This window comes from Heliangelus exortis, chromosome 5, assembly GCF_036169615.1.
Source record: "Heliangelus exortis chromosome 5, bHelExo1.hap1, whole genome shotgun sequence".
In the NCBI taxonomy this organism is placed as follows: domain Eukaryota; kingdom Metazoa; phylum Chordata; class Aves; order Apodiformes; family Trochilidae; genus Heliangelus; species Heliangelus exortis.
In genome coordinates, this window is record NC_092426.1 from 9,651,518 (window position 1) to 9,669,885 (window position 18,368).

General features: G+C 40.5%; 1 protein-coding gene across 3 annotated transcripts in view; it reads right to left on the minus strand.

Moving 5' to 3' along the window:
- Positions 1–5,051: 5,051 nt before the first annotated feature.
- TDRD9 (tudor domain containing 9) overlaps positions 5,052–18,368 on the minus strand; it is a 75,579-nt gene continuing 62,262 nt past the window's right edge. Inside the window, exons 35-36 of one of the 3 annotated variants that reach the window (XM_071745422.1) lie at positions 15,501–15,573; positions 5,052–6,266 (exon numbers count right to left, since the gene is read on the minus strand). In XM_071745422.1, the coding sequence (XP_071601523.1) occupies positions 6,069–6,266; positions 15,501–15,573 (271 nt within the window). In that variant the 3' untranslated portion in view covers positions 5,052–6,068. Of the gene's footprint in view, positions 6,267–13,333; positions 14,295–15,500; positions 15,574–18,368 lie in introns of those variants that run through there. The other 2 variants (XM_071745423.1, XM_071745424.1) reach the window with 2 other exon arrangements.

An 18,368-nucleotide genomic window follows, 5' to 3' on the forward strand; every position in this document is an offset into this window, starting at 1 on the left:
CCGCGGAGCAGCGCCGAGGTCCTTAATGGCTGAAGGAGAAACGACGAGCAGAGGCGCGTTGTGTAAAACGGGTGTTAAACAGGGCTTGGGGCCACGCCCAGCCAGGGGAGCTGCGTCGTCTCCTTTCTAGAAAGTTCTTGAGGACGAACGTGGGAACTTCCTCTGCTTTGGAGGGGCTCTGAGGTAACTTGTGCCTACAGTTGCAGCTACCTAATCTAGACCCTGGGTTTTCATCCTTGTGAGAGGGGAAAGACCTGAGCCCTGGGCCAAATGGGGACAGTGTGGTACAAAACTGTTTGCTCACAGCTGTAACACAGGACATAAGGGCTGTGCTGGAAAAGCTCTCCTTGGGCAAAGATGAGAGTAGCCAAACATTTAAGTAAGTGAGCAGCCTGCAAAACCACAACCTATCCAGACTGGTCTCTTGGTTAAATCAATCATCCATATACAATTCTGTCATGTAGGCTGTATGGTAGTATCAGCCCACAAAATCCTTAGTACCTACAAAGCTGAACTGGTGAGAAAAGAGCTGGTATTTGTAGTATTGTAACATCATGAGTGGTGAATTACTGGTTTAGGAAAAACTAATTTCCAGCCTATTCCAGATTGTAGGCTTAACTGAGCTCCAGTTCACATTTCACCTCTGTGTCACCAACAACGTGCTAAGCATTTTTCAAATTTTCCCCTGTCTTCCTGTAACAGTCTTCCTAAGTTTTCATTCTTCAAATGCTTCGTAACAGAAGCTTTAAGCTCCAAAACTAAATACAAATGTAGGACTTAGTGTCTAGGTAAAACTAGTTGATACATCTGGATTAGAGAGCAATGTTACAGGTAAAAGAAGTAGAGAGGTGTGATGAAAAAGGTAATGTTACAGGTATATTACAGAGAAAGCTAGACATGTACCTTATAGACTCTGGAACGCAAAAGAAGTTGATTGTGGGAAGAGGGGGCAGATTAAGCTCTGTCATAAAATTATCTGTATTAAGTCTATTGGTGTCTAGCTCAGATACTGACTGGTTTTACTTCAAGGAATCATGTTTAGAAGGTGTATGGTTTCTTTTGAGTATCAGGTGTGAGATCAAGTATAAGAAGTTGGTTTTAAGGAAATCTGGTAATTCTTGGTGTCTGTTGTTCCGACATTTGTTATTACTGCCCAGCTACACAGCAAAATTAGCAGAATAACTGGCTAAAAAATGAGCCAGTTACTGAGAAAGGTAACTGCTGAGAAGCAGAGTCTAATGAGCTGCCATGCAAGTACCTTGAAGCAAAACATGAAGCTTAAGTGCCTCAGTTACTCAGTAAGCCAAAGGAAGAACATGCTTCCTGTATGAAAGTGGCAGGGATTTTTGGCTCCAGGTCATAGTGCTTAATTTGGCCCCTGTGCTGCAACTTTTAAATAAAATTTAACTCAATTTTCAAGGTCAAAATATATATTATGTCACGGTCCAAGATATTTCTTCTGCTTCCACTTCCTGTGACATATTCTTTCAACAGAAATTTTATGCACTCCGTACAACTTGTCAATCTGTCTTACAGTGGGTGGCCCAAAAGTTGGCAGAGAATTCCAGATAGGGCATCACAAGTGCCATGTAAAAAGAAGTAGTTATTCCCCTTGATGTGCTGACTGTAATTGTCTTGCTAATGCAGCCCAGCATAGCTTTCTCTTCACTACTGCACAGACCCCCTGCTGACCCATACTTGATTTGTCCATAGAAGCCCCAAGCCCTTTTTGCACAGCTGCAGTCTTGTAGTGGAAAAAACAGACAAACCATCTCTCAATTTACTTTTTTTTAGAAATCAGCTAGACTGCATTCCTTTGGGGAGTAGCACCACATCAATCTTTGGCATGAACCATTGCTCCATAATTGGCGAGATTTAAATGTTCCTTACAAAATGCAACATGAAGATGGGTTCTATCACCTTAGTCTGGACAACCGAGCTTGCTACTGCATAATAGAAAGGCACTTTATCAGTGACAAAAAATGCAGCAGCAGTACCTCAGGAGTCAGAATGGTAATACAAGGACAGATATTTCTAGTTTGTCAGGTTCAAAATGGTAACTAAATGTCAGTAATACCTGATAGCTGCTCATGAACCTATATAAAGTAAATCAGTTCTGTCAGTCAAGCATAGTAAAAGAGACAGGGTTACTCTTTATACCACTTAAAAGTATGATTTTTAGGTATTGATGGATAGATTAAGAAATAATTGCTGTGATAACAGAAACTCCCTCCAACTACTGAATGTCATTGTATTCTGACTAATACACTATTAGATACAGAACATTAAATATCACTTTCCTCTATTAAGTATCACTTTCTATTCAGAATCCAAATTTCCTGCTTCAAACTCAGAACTTCTGTTTCTTCCAGGCTGACTTTTACAAAGGCATGTAGTGAATAGGATGGGGGGTAATGGTTTCAAACTGGAAGAGGGTAGGTTTAGATTACATATTAGGAAGAAATTCTTTACTTTGAAGGTGGTGAAACACTGGAACAGGTTGTCCAGGGAAGTTGTGGATGCCCCTAGGAAGTATTCAAGGCCAGGTTGGATGGGGCTTTGGGCAACCTGGTCTAGTGGGAGGTGTCCCTCCCTGCCCATGGCAGGGGTTTGGAACTGGATGATCTTTAAGATCCTTTCCAACCCAAACTGTTCTATCTTTCTATGCTATTAGACATCCGAAAGTTCTCAAGATTAGCTTCTGAATTTATTTAATGTACATTAATGTGGGCCTGTCCATAATAAACAAGGGAATGCTGTTCTCATGTCTGTCATGTGTGTTTAAGACTGACAGCCAGTATGTTCTCCCATTTGTGGTAGTATCATAACGACCTTTTCTAGTCTTAAAGTTCTGGTTTAAACTAATATTAGTGAAGGTGGTGGACTCTTCATACATGCTGAATGATCTTAGGTCTGCTTTAAAGAATTCAGTATAGTTGTCTACAATACTGAAGAGGTTAATCAAAAGGAAGCCATAAGAATACAAGTTTTCACTTTTCCTCTGCATACCTCCAGTAGAATACTTTTACTTTAAGCAAGACAATTTACGTATGCATATCAAGATGGGAGGGAACCTCATCTACCTGGCAGGGAATTTTGGAGGTGGAATAATGTTGATTGTTCAGAGGGTAGATAAAGGCAGAAAATAATTTTTGAAGAGAGAAGAGTGCTGAAGACAGGGAAAATGATGAAAAATTAAGAAAGCTGCAAGAATATGTAACTTACGTCCTAGGCAGGGGGTTAAAAAAGGTAAACAGAAGGGAAAGAAAAGGACTAGTCACAGATGGAGCACACAGCTAAGCACTGGTGATTTGCTTACAGATTTCTGTACCTTAAGGGCCACACATTTTGCTTAAGGCAGAGAGAAGAACTGGGGAATATAAGTGAAGCCCCTGTGAATCTCAGGACTGAGAGACTGCTGCTAGTTGGATGGTGCCCGGGGTGTCCAGACTTCTTCCTACCTCCAGCTCCCATTTTTACTTCTTTTCAAACTACAGTTGACCTAAGAATTGTATTTCTATTAACTATGCCAGCTTCTACTCCCAATACACAGAGACTGCCAAAAGATTAGGGAAATGTCTCAGGTGCCTGAATTGATTCTTCATCGTGCTCAGGAGCACTTCATCAGCAGTAATTTCAGCAAAATCCTATTGGTACCATGAACACTTTTACACACTGAAGGAGAAAAGAATACAATTTATTAAAAGGCAGTAACAAACCTGGACATTTCAGTCACTCAGGCTTGCCACAGGCAATCAAGAGCAGGAGTTCCACTTGCCTTTAATATGGCTCCAGTTGTGACATTGTGCAGTTTCAAATGACTTTGGCCTTCCTGGTGGAAATTCAGCACCCATCACAAAGCAAGGTTAGGAGTTTCATGTTTTCTTCCCTATAAAGTGTGTTGTTAGGGATGTGGGTGGGTTGAATGGACCCTGCAGATCTCCTGCTGAGGCTATGGACTCTTGCAGAATGGAAGTCTGTGTGTTCTGCTGGGAGTGGGGATGTAGAAAGGAAGGTGAGTATGGATGCAAGTTTAAAGTGAATTATTTCCAAGGAGAACAGGACTGTCCTCTTTCAGCTCTGTGTCTTTTTTTTTAAGAGGTACAGATGAGTGCATAGAATTAGTTTAGAAATGTTGCTCTTTTCCAGTGCAGTTGTGCTGCTGGGGGCACCTGAGCTCTACCTGTTTCTAAAGCCTGCTCATGGCTTTGATGTGAGCTTTCTGTGCAGTGCACACACAGAGTTTATGGTTAGCAGGAAAAGGAAGGCACGAGGTGGAATGAGAATAATGAAGGGATGGATACTTTATCCTAGGGTGACTTCATCAAGCACAATGAGTGCAGTCACAACAGGCTCTGCCTTGTTTAACCCGTGGTCAGATGTCTCAGGTTTATTTACACTTAACCACCTCACTTGGGCAGAACTCTGACGTGCTCAGGGTGAGAACGTAGTGAGACAAAGGACTGTTCAGTCACACAGAGGATGGTCCAAGTGCAAAGAATTGCTTTGGAGAAGCTACAGAAATGCTGCAGCTTGCTAACTGAAGGTGAGACTTTTCTCTAAAACTGAGATTTGTGGAGAATTTTCATAATCTTGGGAAAGAAAAACACTCTCATGTCAGTAGTGAGATTTTCATGGGGTTTTTTGTGTTTGTTTGTTTCCCCTAATTTTATTGAAGAAGTAGAAATAGAAATGGGGAGAGGAGAGCTTCTAAGGATAAATTTAGAACTGTAGCTCTGTAGATCCCTGGGTTTGTCCTTCAAACTGCTGAACTATGTAAGTTTTAAATGAGACAGTCTATTCTTAGGGCTCTATTTTCCTGTCCATCTTTCAAGCAGGATCATGATGCAAAGCTGAGGACTCTACACCTGCTGCACTCCTTAAAACAGATTAGGCTGAGATGCCAGTCTGCATACAAATATCAGGAAAAGGCCATGTGAATTAGGATAAAGGATAGAATCACAGTTTAAATCAGGATGCAAGTGTTGGCATAGACTGTGACAGGAGTTATACTGAGTTTGGAAAGTAATTATCACACTTTTAAGGGCAATATTAGCATGCTGATTTTTTATCTACCTTAGCCTGTAGAAAGGGAACAGAAAAGCAAACAAAAAACCCCACCATCAATATATAGTATCATTTGGAGTTTCCTTTCTGTAAAATAACCTGAAGAAAAGCAGATGAAACTCCCAAGAGGTTAATAAAGGAAAAAAACTTGATGCCAGAAGGATGTATCTGAAGAAGAATAAAGATATATATTAATCTTCTAAAGGATTAACACTCAAAAAAAAATGTTGAGGGAAGAGACAACCTCTGAGTTTATCTGATGATTCTGTAGAAAGATAAAATTACTGTTTTCTTAGGCACCAAGTGCATCCATACATATAGGTGTTTCTCTCACCTCTGATGCTCCTGTACTTAGCTTTACTCAAGCTCCAGAAATGTCTGGTCTGGGAGATGATTTGGCTTAAATAACCCTGGGAGGCAGAGGGTGTGATGGTAGCTCCCTCTGATGAGGGAACTCTTCCATCCTGTGGGACAGGATGGAAGAACTCTCTCAGAGGTTCTCTCTTCAAGGGAGGGAAGTGGCTCACTTGGTGACTTCACATCTCCGTGATGGGGAGGTCCTGGCAGCTGTTTTTTGGCATGGGGAATGAGTTCTTTGCTTGCTCGTGAGCCAGTGGGGCTCCCTGGAGCCTTTTCCAAAAGGGATGAGAGCAGAGCTCGGGTGTTGGTGCTCATTAAGGGGGGAACTGCTGCTCACTGGGGGTCTCTCAATGGGCAGGCAGGTTGAGCTGCATGTACCCCATGCCTTCCTGAAGGGTTATGGCCTTCACTCCTTCCCAGACAAACCCCTCCCTCCCAGTGAGTTCCCAGGAGACAGAGAGCCATGGGGACATTTCCCTGTGGAGACAGGGGAAGGAGGAAGGTAAACAGTTTGCTATAAATGCAGGTATCTATTTCTTTTTACCCTTCAAAAAGTGCAGAGTCTGCTTTCTCCTCCAAAAACTGCAACCAAAATGTCTTTTTTCACAGTTGGATGAGCTCATGTCCTTTTCATGCAACACTTACGAAATGTCTCCTCTCTCCTTGCTTGTCAGAGCAATGAGCCCCAGGTGTTTCACACCACCATGATGGTTTTCTTTTTCCTTCCTGTACTTGTTCTTCATGCACTTCACAAAGGACTCTAATCTTTCAGTTCTCTCATTCTGTTTTCTTCCTAAACAGAGAATAAAACACACAGGGGTAGCATTCTCCCTGGATACCTGGGTTTAAAAAAGGAATGGTACAGCTGGCAGCAGAACTTCAACATTTACAAAGCTCTTTTCTTTTCGTCTATTAGTAGTGAAAATCTAAACTGCATAATCAGTAAATGAATAGCACAGAGGATGAATATATATCTCTCTCTTAGGCATATTTGGTCTTTCTAATAACGACAGGAAAGTAGATAGCATTTGATTAGAATTCTTGATATGGACAGCATCTTCCACTGCCTGTATTTCCAGAGATAACAGAAATCTGTAGGGAGTTCCTCTGCTTTTGGGTTCAAACTGTTAGCTTTCTCTTGAACTAGTTTTACTTGATCTGGATAATGATCATGTGCAAACATATTACTTCTGCTCAATCAATGGTTAAATGGGGAATTGAAGAGGCACACTTTAAATCTATTTTACGTGTTCTTTGAGGAATAGGAGTTTCTTGGATTTTATGTATGAAAATGAGGCAGAAAATTCATGGAAAAAAACCCAAAGTGATTGCTGCTGGTAGCAAGTTCTGAAATTAGAATAGTTCCTGAAGGCAACACAGGATGCCAGTGCTACAGGATGAGGAATATACACAGGGAAGCACAGTCTATGATGCTTGTGAACTTCCAGAGAATACATGAGTGCTTCTGGAAGCAAAATTTTCACTCTTACTAAATAGGTGCTTTCAGCCCAAGTAAGTACATGTAAGATAGCAAAATGCTTCTAGGGATGGATGCTTTGTAATACTGTGTTGTGAACTTTCATATTGCAGACTAGAATCAGAATGGGAAGCACTGCTTGCATGCTTCCTCTGTGTGTCACACACAGCAGCTAGTTCAACTCAGTACTTTGTGATGCTATGGTTATTATTTTCATAATAAAATGTAAGGTTTTGTCTTAATTTTATTGCTGCTATCTATCAATTTATTGTTTTTCAATTAATTTGAACTGATATAGTCTGCAGTTTCTTTACCTCTTTGCCCAAACTACATAGTTGCATGTGATTGCTTGACAACTATAAATCCAGTTATGTTTAATTTAGATCTTCTAGCACAGTGTTACATCACTCTTATACATACTTGATGTATAGTCAAGTTCACCTAGCAACTTTTTGATAAAAGTTTTCCTAGTTCAGAATAATTTCAATACCTAGTTTTAATATAAGCTGAAGTAGGTTTTGTCTGTGGTAAATGAGACAGAGCTGCACACTGTTCTGCAACACAGGGAGATTATGACTTAGAGCCATATGGCCTGTTGGAAAAAGGAGTAGCAATGAAATGGCTCTGGTTAACAACAGAACATGTTTATAAGATGTAATTTTGTCCTTTACAGCCTCTCTAAACACAAAAAAGATTATCTATGCAATCCTGGAATATGCACCACTTCTTGATTCATGTAACATGACAGTGGAAGACTTGGCCAAAACTGTCAAGTGCCCAGAGGTACTGGAAACATTTTCTTATTCTCTGTTCCTAACCCCCCCCTCCTGCCAACACTCTGGTGCACTGGTTACTGCACACTCCATGTCCTCAATGGGGTTGATCACATGCACAAGCTTTATTCACATGTCCTGGCATATGTTCTCTTCCTACTTGTATGTCAGCATGGTTTTCATTATTGATGTTGTTTATTTTTCTAAACCACTTTCAAAATCTCAGTAGTTTATCTTGCCTGCAGTCTCTGTGAGGCCTGGGATTTGTTTGCACTTGGGTGCTCATGCACCCTCTCTGCCTTCTTCCAATTGGATTTTAGTTCTTGATGCCAAATCACTTATCTTACTTTGCCTAAAGCCATACTGAGCCTGCACCCTTGCCAGTGCCAGACTGTACTCTTGAGAACCCAGCACAGGATCTGTTGCCAAATCACACCTCACAGGTGAAGGAGAGGTAACTGCAGAAATTTCTCCTCCCTGAGTCATTTGAGGGCTGCTCTAGACTTGCCATGTCTGGATCAGCACGTTTTGTGTCATCCATGGCTTTCCTAGAGCTGCACTTCCAAAGATGAGGCAGGATAGTTTCTTGGCCAAGGGCCCACAGACCTACCCACAGCCAGTGCTGAGATGTGAGTGCCCTGTTCCCAAAGTGGTGATCCCCAATGCACAGAGGCTGATCTTACAGCTTTCTGGCAGAACTTTTTAAAACAGGAAAGGATTGACAACCTGAAGCCTGACAAAGCCCAGAGGTGAACAGCCCCTCCTGTAGCATCGTCCTCCTACTAGTTCTGCTAGTATTTCATGCTATACCAGGGTTTTTCTTGGCATTTGCATTTGTGTTTTTAGCATTACTGACTCTTTCTCTGAGACTTAACATCTGACAGATGTCTGATTCATCACTACCATCTTTTATCCTGGAAATACCTCAGTGCCATTAGTAGCTCAGTGGGCTCTATTTTGACAGGCAAGTTTTGGTCCCATCCAGTCCTCAAAGAAAGGGGAATTAAACTTGTGCAACCCAGTGTCAAAGTTTCTGCAGTCTGGTAACCACTGCAGCATTTTCATTCAACTAACAGCATCTGCTTCCATCCTTCTGTTCCTTGTCACTGTAATCAGTGACTCATGGGCCTGATTCTCATTAATCAGAAACTCATGGCACAGCATGTATCCTGACCTCATTATTACCTGTGAGCAGATCACACACAGTGGAACTTTAACATAACAAACAAACAAAAACAAACACACCCCCCCAAAAAAAACCCCAAACAAACAAAAAAACAAACCCAAAACCACATGAACACACACACACGAAGAAGTATTTTTGTAACTCATGGTCAGCCATTGTGGGTGCTAGACATATACTATGCCTCCAAGGAAATTCTAGTAACTAATAAATTATTAACGTATTAATGACTAATTATTAAATGAATTAGTTGAGACTACATCCTGTCTTCTAGAGAACTGGAATCAGTAAGCTGATGAATCCTACTTCTGAAGCATATTATTTGGCATGTGACTGTCTGTGGGGAAAAAAAGTGTCCCTGTACTCAGCTCTGGTGAGGCTGCACCTCGAGTACTGTGTTCAGTGTTGGGCCCCTCACTACAAGACACTGAGATGCTGGAGCAAGTTCAGAGATCATCAACCAAGCTGATGAAGTCTGGAGAGCAAGTCCTATGAGAAGAGGCTGAAGTTAATGGGATTGTTGAGTTTGCAGAAGAGGAGACCTTATTGGTCTCTACAGCTACCTGATATGAGGTTGTAGGGAGGTGGTTGCTGGCCTCTTCTCTCAAGTAAATAATGACAGGACCAGAAGAGATGGCCTGAAGTTGCACCAGGATAGGTTTAGACAAGGTATTGGGAAGAATTTCTTTACCAACAGAACAGTCAAGCACTGGAATGGGCTGGGCAAGGAGGTGGTGGAGGCACCACCCCTGGAGGTATTTAAAAAATCATGTGGATAAGGCGCTTCCCTGCATTTTTTAGGGGGCATAGTGATATATAATTTTTAAAATTTTATATGGGGTGGATGTTGAAGGTTGGATGTGGTGATCTTAGAGGTCTTTTACAACCATGACAATCCTGTGATTCTGTGCAATAGTAAGAGTTGAGTATTTTGAGTCAAATGTTTCTTTCCAGTCCAAGATGTGTCTTGATTAGAGCATTTTGATAAGACATGTCCTCAGGGTTTTGTTCAGACTATTAAGTGTATTCAGAGCAGTAACAGGAAACAGGATTCATACAGGACCAATGAGGGACTTAATTTACCTGACTAAAGCTCCAGTAAGGACTGAGAGCTGAAAGTGCTAAAGTGGGTCAGTGTTACATGTGAAATTATAAATTACATGAGATTAGCTCCTGTGATTATCATTTAATACCTTCTCACCAATTACAGCTTCTTCAAGGAGCTACTCCTTTTGTTTTGAATTCAATTCCCTGTTTTGAATTCCAAAATATTTTTGTTGATGAGGTTGCTCAGCCTGTCCAGACCCCTCTGAAGGGTGGCGCAGGTACTTGATGTCTTGACCACTCCTCCCTGTTTTGTGCTGTCTGCCTTGGGGGCACTCTGTCCTTCACCCACTCATTAAGAGATTGGTGCTGTTACCAACCCCAGGGATGCATAACTAGTGCTTAGGTTCCAGCTCATCATCATGCTGCTGATTACAACCCTTTGACCTTGGCAGTTCAGCCAGTTTTCAGCCCACCTCCCTGGCCTATGGAAGCCCATTATCAGTTTGGCTGAGGATGTTACAGGTGACAGCATCAAAAGCCATAAGACAAGCAATGTTTGCTCTCCCCTCACCTCTGAGCCAGTCATCCAGTTATAGCAGGCTGTCAGGTTGATCAAGCACAATAAACCTTTGGCAGCAACTGCTCCTAACTGTATTTTTGGCATTCTTATGTCTGGACATGCCTTACAGACTTGTTTGCTCCACCACTTGTCCTGGGACTAGGGTGAAGCTGAGGACCCTGTTGTCCCCCAAGTCCTCCTTGCCTTTCAAGAAAGTTGAAGTTTCTTCATTTACTTTCTTCCACTCCTCAGGAATCTTCCCTTGCTTGGCAGGACCTTTCAGAGTTTGAGTGCCCCCAAATGGCATCAGCCAGCTCCCTCAGCACTTGTGGGTACAACAGGAACTTGTCAGTGTCTGGTTTATTTAAATGTTCCCCTAACCTGATTCTTCTCCAGTGACAGTAAATCTCCTTTGGCCCACACCTTCCCATACATCTCAAGTGCCTGGGATTCCTGCAGGCAATTACCAGTGAAAACCCAGGCAAAGGTGACATTGTCACATCTTTCCATTCCCTCTGTTACCAGGTGCCCTGCAATCCAGCAGGGGGCCCATATATTCCCATCACCCTTTTGACACTTGAAGCTCCTGTAGGAGATGATGCTTGAAAATGGATCCAAAAACACATGGAGATATTTTGAGCTTTATTATATCTGATGGGTGATGCAGCTGGACAATCACCTTGCCTACTGTGAACCAACAACAGAAGCTGACTGGAGTTCTCACTGACTGCAGGAAGGGTATCTGCTGGACTTGTTTCATGACAGTTCCCAGCTGTCAGGTACTTGCATCTCACTACTGACTGGACAAAAGAGTGTTTTTCTTTCCCAAGATTATGAAAATTCTCCACAAATCTCAGTTATAGAGAAAAGTCTCACCTTCAGTTAGCAAGCTGCAGCATTTCTGTAGCTTCTCCAAGCCAATTCTTTTCACTTTTCATCCTCTGTGTGACTGAACAGTCCTTTGTCTCACTACGTTCTCACCCTGAGCACGTCAGAGTTCTGCCCAAGTGAGGTGGTTAAGTGTAAATAAACCTGAGACATCTGACCACGGGTTAAACAAGGCAGAGCCTGTTGTGACTGCACTCATTGTACTCGATGAAGTCACCCTAGGATAAAGTATCCATCCCTTCATTATTCTCATTCCACCTCGTGCCTTCCTTTTCCTGCTAACCATAAACTCTGTGTGTGCACTGCACAGAAAGCTCACATCAAAGCCATGAGCAGGCTTTAGAAATAGGTAGAGCTCAGGTGCCCCCAGCAGCACAACTGCACTGGAAAAGAGCAACATTTCTAAACTAATTCTATGCACTCATCTGTACCTCTTAAAAAAAAAGACACAGAGCTGAAAGAGGACAGTCCTGTTCTCCTTGGAAATAATTGACTTTAAACTTGCATCCATACTCACCTTCCTTTCTCCATCCCCACTCCCAGCAGAACACACAGACTGGCATTCTGCAAGAGTCCATAGCCTCAGCAGGAGATCTGCAGGGTCCATTCAACCCACCCACATCCCTAACAACACACTTTATAGGGAAGAAAACATGAAACTCCTAACCTTGCTTTGTGATGGGTGCTGAATTTCCACCAGGAAGGCCAAAGTCATTTGAAACTGCACAATGTCACAACTGGAGCCATATTAAAGGCAAATGGAACTCCTGTTCTTGATTGCCTGTGGCAAGCTTGAGTTACTGAAATGTCCAGGTTTGTTATTGCCTTTTAATAAATTGTATTCTTTTCTCCTTCAGTGTGTAAAAGTGTTCATGGTACCAATAGGATTTTGCTGAAATTACTGCTGATTAAGTGCTCCTGAGCATGATGAAGAATCAATTTAGGCACCTGAGACAACATTTCCCTAATCTTTTGGCAGTCTCTGTGTTTTGGGAGTAACAGATGGAATAGTTAATAAAAGATGATTTTAAACACCTGCAGTCATGGCCTTTTCTTAATGGAAGTAACTCCTGAAAGGCACAAGGCTGAATGAGTACAGGTCTGTAGCCATACCAAGAGACAACTCTTTTTCAGTACTTTTTTCTCAAGTGCTACATAACCTTGAAGGGATAAATCCTGCAGCTGCCTTGAACTTGTTTAAGTGATTCTGCAACGCTTTTGAAATGTAAATAAAATAATAAAATACAATTGCTGCTTTTTGAGTATTAGTACTATATTTTCATCTGGCAGTAACATTTTCCACTAGTTAGACGTATATCCACAATCCTCCACCAGATGGCAGCACGGGTACACATACAGACCAGGGCACCTTAGCCACAGAACTGGGAGGGGGAGAGGGAGACAAAAAAAAAAAAAAAAAAAAAAAAAGGGGAAAACATACTCCATTCCTCTCAATACTCAATATCCCAGTGAATCACGGGAAGTTACATTATTTATTTCACATGTTTTGGTACTACTAAGTTACCTTTTCCTACAGAAATTCCCACCATTAATGTCAAAGCAAAGATCTGATGCTCTATTACATTTTTCCCCAAATGTGTTTAACTGCAACACCTAATTTGTATACAACACTCAGCTGAGAAATTCTGTTGTCTTACCAGTTGAGATTTAATTTTTCTATGGGACCTATTATATAAAGTATGATATTTTATAATTCACAAGGATTATTAAAATAGGTCTAAGGAAGTAATGCTTATAATTAGCCACTGAAATTGCCTACAGTTGCCTATACAGTTGCCTCTCTGCTTAAGTACAGCTTAAATAAAATAAATAATTTCCCATTTTAAGCATCCCTTTATTTCCCCAAATCTCCCACTTTCTTATGGTGACAATTGATTCTGCCTGTTTCTCAAATGATGACTGGATATTACAAGATCTTAATAAGTAAATAGTGAAAAGATTAATACATTTCTACATAGTTTATTTTGTATTAATGTCTTTAAGGAATGCAATCACATACCATTAATAACTAAATTTAGCTTTTATTAAGCATGGATGCACAACAGAAGAGACAAACACATTTTATTTCACTTAAGCATTTCATTCTGAAACAACTGACCTCATTTTTAGAACTCAAGATCTCATGGGTAAAAATAACAGGAAAGGATGAATCAAAGGTGCCATAAATCAGTAATTCAAAAACATTCTTCTGCCATGCAGGAAAAGAAAAAATGTATTATATTTTGCTGTGAAAAATTTAAAATTAAATGATGTATGAAAAAACTGTATCCTGCATAGGCTATACTTTGGATCAGAACATAATCTAGATCAGTTTGCTTTGATCTTTAAGTCTTTGGTTGAGATAATACCCAACCACCTTTGCAGTATGGCTTGTTGAAAAACCAATGACAGAAAACAGGCAAATGCAACTTGCAGTTAAAAACAAAAAAAAAAAATAAATCATGCCCCATGACTTACGAGCTTTAAGACCAAAAAGTAACCAAACCTAGAGGCACTTTATCTTCCATGTACCTTCCAATAATCTGCTCAGAAGTATTATTAAAATGAAAATTAGATCCTTTGTTAAGTCAGTTTGTTTCATGAATGAACTCTTCTGCTCTTCTTTAGCTTTTTGAAAAAAACAGAATGTATTCCAAACTATATTTTAGTATACAGACTAACTTTATGTAACAGTCTTCCAAGACAGACATCCAAGAGGTATACAGAAGACAAACATAACTTTTAGACTAGTTGAAACACCTCTTCCTCTAAAAAGCTTCTAGAAATGCCTAAACATTCAATACAACAAGCTTATGTAGCTGATAAATACTATTTCCTGGTCTATCATGTTGCTCTTCTGACTGGTCAATGATGAGCTGAGAATCCACCTAACCAAAAGAAGCAAGATGAATGTCAGAAAGCATTCTTAATCCTGGTTTCCTGTCAAGAGTTCTGACAGTTTCAAATTATACAGGCATTTCAGTTCCATGCCACCCACTTCAATGTAAGAGCCAGTACTGTAAAATGCTGTTATCTCAGAGTTTGCCCGACTCAGATTTTCCACAATCAGTTCCAAAGCATTACAAGGTAGTATTTTATGTGATGGAAGCAAGAGGAACTGATCTTCTTCAGACTTCAGACAATATGAGCAAAACCCTAATTGAAGGCCTATATATTGTCTTAAAAAGCTAAACACCAGTATTAACTAAATAGGAGATTATCTTCATAATAACAAGAATAACTGAATTTGAAATGTAAGAATAGAAACACTTTAGCTTAAGGCATTGTGACACACTCTTGACACCTCAGTGAATACCTACTAGAAATACGTGCCCGTGGTGCTCATTCACTGCTGTCAATCTTTTCAAGATTGCACCTCAGGCTGGGAGAGGCACAGGGAGGGTCTGTGTAGAAAATCTCCTCCTGCACACAGTAATCCCTCCATCACTTTTTAACTAAGAAAATGTACTCGTTCACCAGGAAATCTAGTTGCCTGCAGAGGTCCTTACAGTAACAGAGTAGGAAGCTTGACTTTCCAGCTTTATGGACTTCAGCTCTTGGAATTCCAAGAAAACCTGAACCTGGCCTATCTCCCTGATCCCAACAGATTCATTCTAAAGTAACTCACATTTCTGTCTGCTTTTCTCTGCTGAAGAGAGAAAAGCCACCTGGAAGCACAGCAACCCAAAGTGAAACTAAAATGCACTGCATTCACATCAGTCCTAAACAACAAAAATAACATTCTATTTCTTTTAGGCTATGGCTCCTTAATAGAAAGAAAAACATAAAATTGTAACTTCCAACATGTGTAAAATTGCCTTTACAGATTCTCTCAGAAATCATGAGGTGTTCTGTTTGAAAAGACTGAATATTTACATACACAAAATTAAAAACCAAGACACCCAAATTAAACACTCTACAAAAAGTAGAATCTCAGAGACTTATGTATACACACAAGTTCTTATGCCTTAAATTTGATTATACAATGCTTTCAGTATCTTTAAATTCAATACTTTTTTTTCCCCCCTCCCCAGTCTTAAAAAAGACATCCTTCCTTAGGAAATTCTCCATCTGACCACTCTTAACAAAGTTCTGGAGTAGTTTAACTACTCTTTTTAAGAGAACATAAAAAATTTACACCCTTACCTGATTCCATTCATATGGCTTCTCATACCAGGTGGGAACAATTATATTTCGAGGTTTTGATTTGCAGATTAAGCTGAAATTATGTAAAAACTGCCTTAAGAAATAAATCTAACTGTAAATAAACTGTAATTATATTAAACCAAAAATTTTTTAATATTAGATACAACTAGGCATTTATGAGGTGCTTCTACTGAGGGGAGTCTTAAATGTTTCTTAATAAGTCGTAATATGATCTTTCAAAGGGACATATAAAGGGTATCAGAAGGTATTTGCTTTTAAAGAAACTGAATTAAAAAAAAAATTTTGTTTACCAAGTACTAGAATTTGCAACTGTAATTTACTCCACAAGTAAATGTCCATTTACTCCATAATGCATGGCTATTCAATAGAATACAGCTATTTTTAGGTGTTTTGCTTTGCATGACAACTCAATTACTATAGATAGTCTGTCTGCTACAGTTATTCCCTCAAGCTGTGCAAACCACAACAGTAGCTGACTTTAATTAATTCTGTCTAGATGTGTTTTTCAAATACTCACTTTAGTCTTAAGTAGTGGTGACATGTTGTAAATACAATTAGCTTTTGAAAAATGGGAAAAAGTTATGAAGGACTGTTCAAGCTACAGTTTTACACATTTACTCATTAATAAAACATTAGGCTTTTTCCCCACAAAAAGAATGCATCATGGCAATAAACAACTGATAATAAACAGCCGGTCTCTTCTTTCAAAAAGGTTAAAAAAAAAACCAGCTTAGGGACTTCATAATAAGAATCCAGAATAAAAAAATGGAATAATTACTGAATGTGGTTTCTTGATAGTGTAACCCTTTCTCTCTTCAACACTTGCTGAAAGCTCCCCACCCCCAGCTGAGCTGCCCCAAGGCCCAGCTCTGACACAAGATGGATGTGCACCCTTGGCTCAGAATGCTGAGAACAAGCTGTCAGTCTGCTCAGAGGCAAGAAATGCAGAAAAATTAGTTGTAGGATTGCTGGAACAGCATCAGGAGAAGCTCAGAGATTCCATGAGAGAAAGCACTACCCAAGAAAGGGGTAAAAGCCTGAAGAAAGAGCAGCCCAGAAGAGGCTGGTGAGAATGACCAAGTCAGCACCGCCTGAGCCGAGGAAGATGGCAACACTGAACAACCAACCCAAGAATGGTGCTGGAACAGTAGCAAGTGTTCATGCCTACAGAAATAGCTGTGGCATTTTTGTGCCTTGAATTTATCATGTAACTACTGATTTCCAACTATGAGTTCCTGTTATTGACAGTCACCTTCAGGGAGGTATTGTGGTTTTGCTTCTTTTTACTAATCCACTTCCTTGACTTCTCCCCACAATTATTACCACATGAATCACGCAACCCACCTTCATTCAGCTTTTAATCTAAGCACGGAACTACAGGGCAGTGTCTAAAGGCAGTGCAGACACCATTTGGCCTGAGGTATATGTGGACACCAACAGGAAATTCAGGATTGCATGAGCAGGACACTGGGCAGCTGGTATTTAACAAGAGCTCTGCAGCTGTGAAATGCAAACAGCTTTCTGTCAGCCTGCACTGCTGCTCTTTCCAGCAGTGTTCAAGCAGCAGTGCACCTCGAAGGCACAGCCTGTGTGGAGCTGTACCACTGCTTTCTGGAGACACAGCACACTGCAACAGCTGGCTGGGAGCTGCCACACCTCGAGAGAAGAGCAGCTGAGACCCTGCTGGCAGCAGACACAGTGCAAAAAACAAAAAAACAATCACCCTTCTCCCTTGTCACAACCAACATGTCGTCTGCAGGTCAGCTAACACTTAATGGGTATCTCCACATTTGGAAATTGCTTATGTTCCTTAATTTCATTTCCAGTGCCTCAAAAGGCAAGGCTGACTGCCCTTGCACTTCATTTATTATAAAATGCACGACACTGAACTTTCCGTCAATTTTTGGACATAAGTAGGGCTCTTGCTTTCAACTAAAAGCAATTTATGATTTTTTTTACAGATGGGAATAAAGAAAATCAACTGAGCAGCTACATTCAGAAACAAGAAACACTTGAAAACTCAGCATAAAAGCTGCTCTGATAATAACTTTGATAAAGGAGGATAAGGGCAGCTAAGCTTAAAAGCTTCTGACCTTTATCAGCATGAAAAACTGCCTCAGTGTACAGCTCCTTTAGAATAGCTCTATTTACAAAAAAGGTCACATTTCCTAGAGATGAAGCTGATGCTACAGATTATAACATAACTTAATTCATGACTGAACCAGAGCTCATTTTGAAATGTGTTCAGCACAGAGCCAGGGAATGATGAGAAAAGTCTACACATGACACAGAGGGCACTAAAATACACACCATGTTTACAAACAAGGGAAGATTTTTCACACGTGTTCATCAGTGGCAGATCTTAGAAGGAGTGGGTTACAGGGATATGTCATGGAACTGTCTCTACCAAACATGTCATGCACACCACAAGCTGACAAGAATTCACAAGCCTGGCCACAATGACACCCAATGGTCTTTTCAGAACCACTGCTTCAGTTACAAGAAGCAGGGATACCTTCTGGAAAAGGCAGATGGCCTTACTTCAGTTCATAAATTAACCTGGGATTTTCAGCAATTACCTTGGCAATGTCTGTCCTACACAGGTCTGTTAAGGGAGAAAAAGCAGTACACAATTTAAATTTAACATAAGGTAAAGAACTCTAAATCCTTCTGCACTCCTATGACATAGGACTTCATTAACTTTATCCTGGGTGCAAGAAGCAGACACCTCACAGCTAGTATCCTGTAGAACAGGTTCAGCAGTCTAGGTTTTATGACTTAAGTGATCAGGCTTCCCTGAAAAACCACTGCTCTCAAGTCTAAAGTTATTGTGTATACTGATTTATA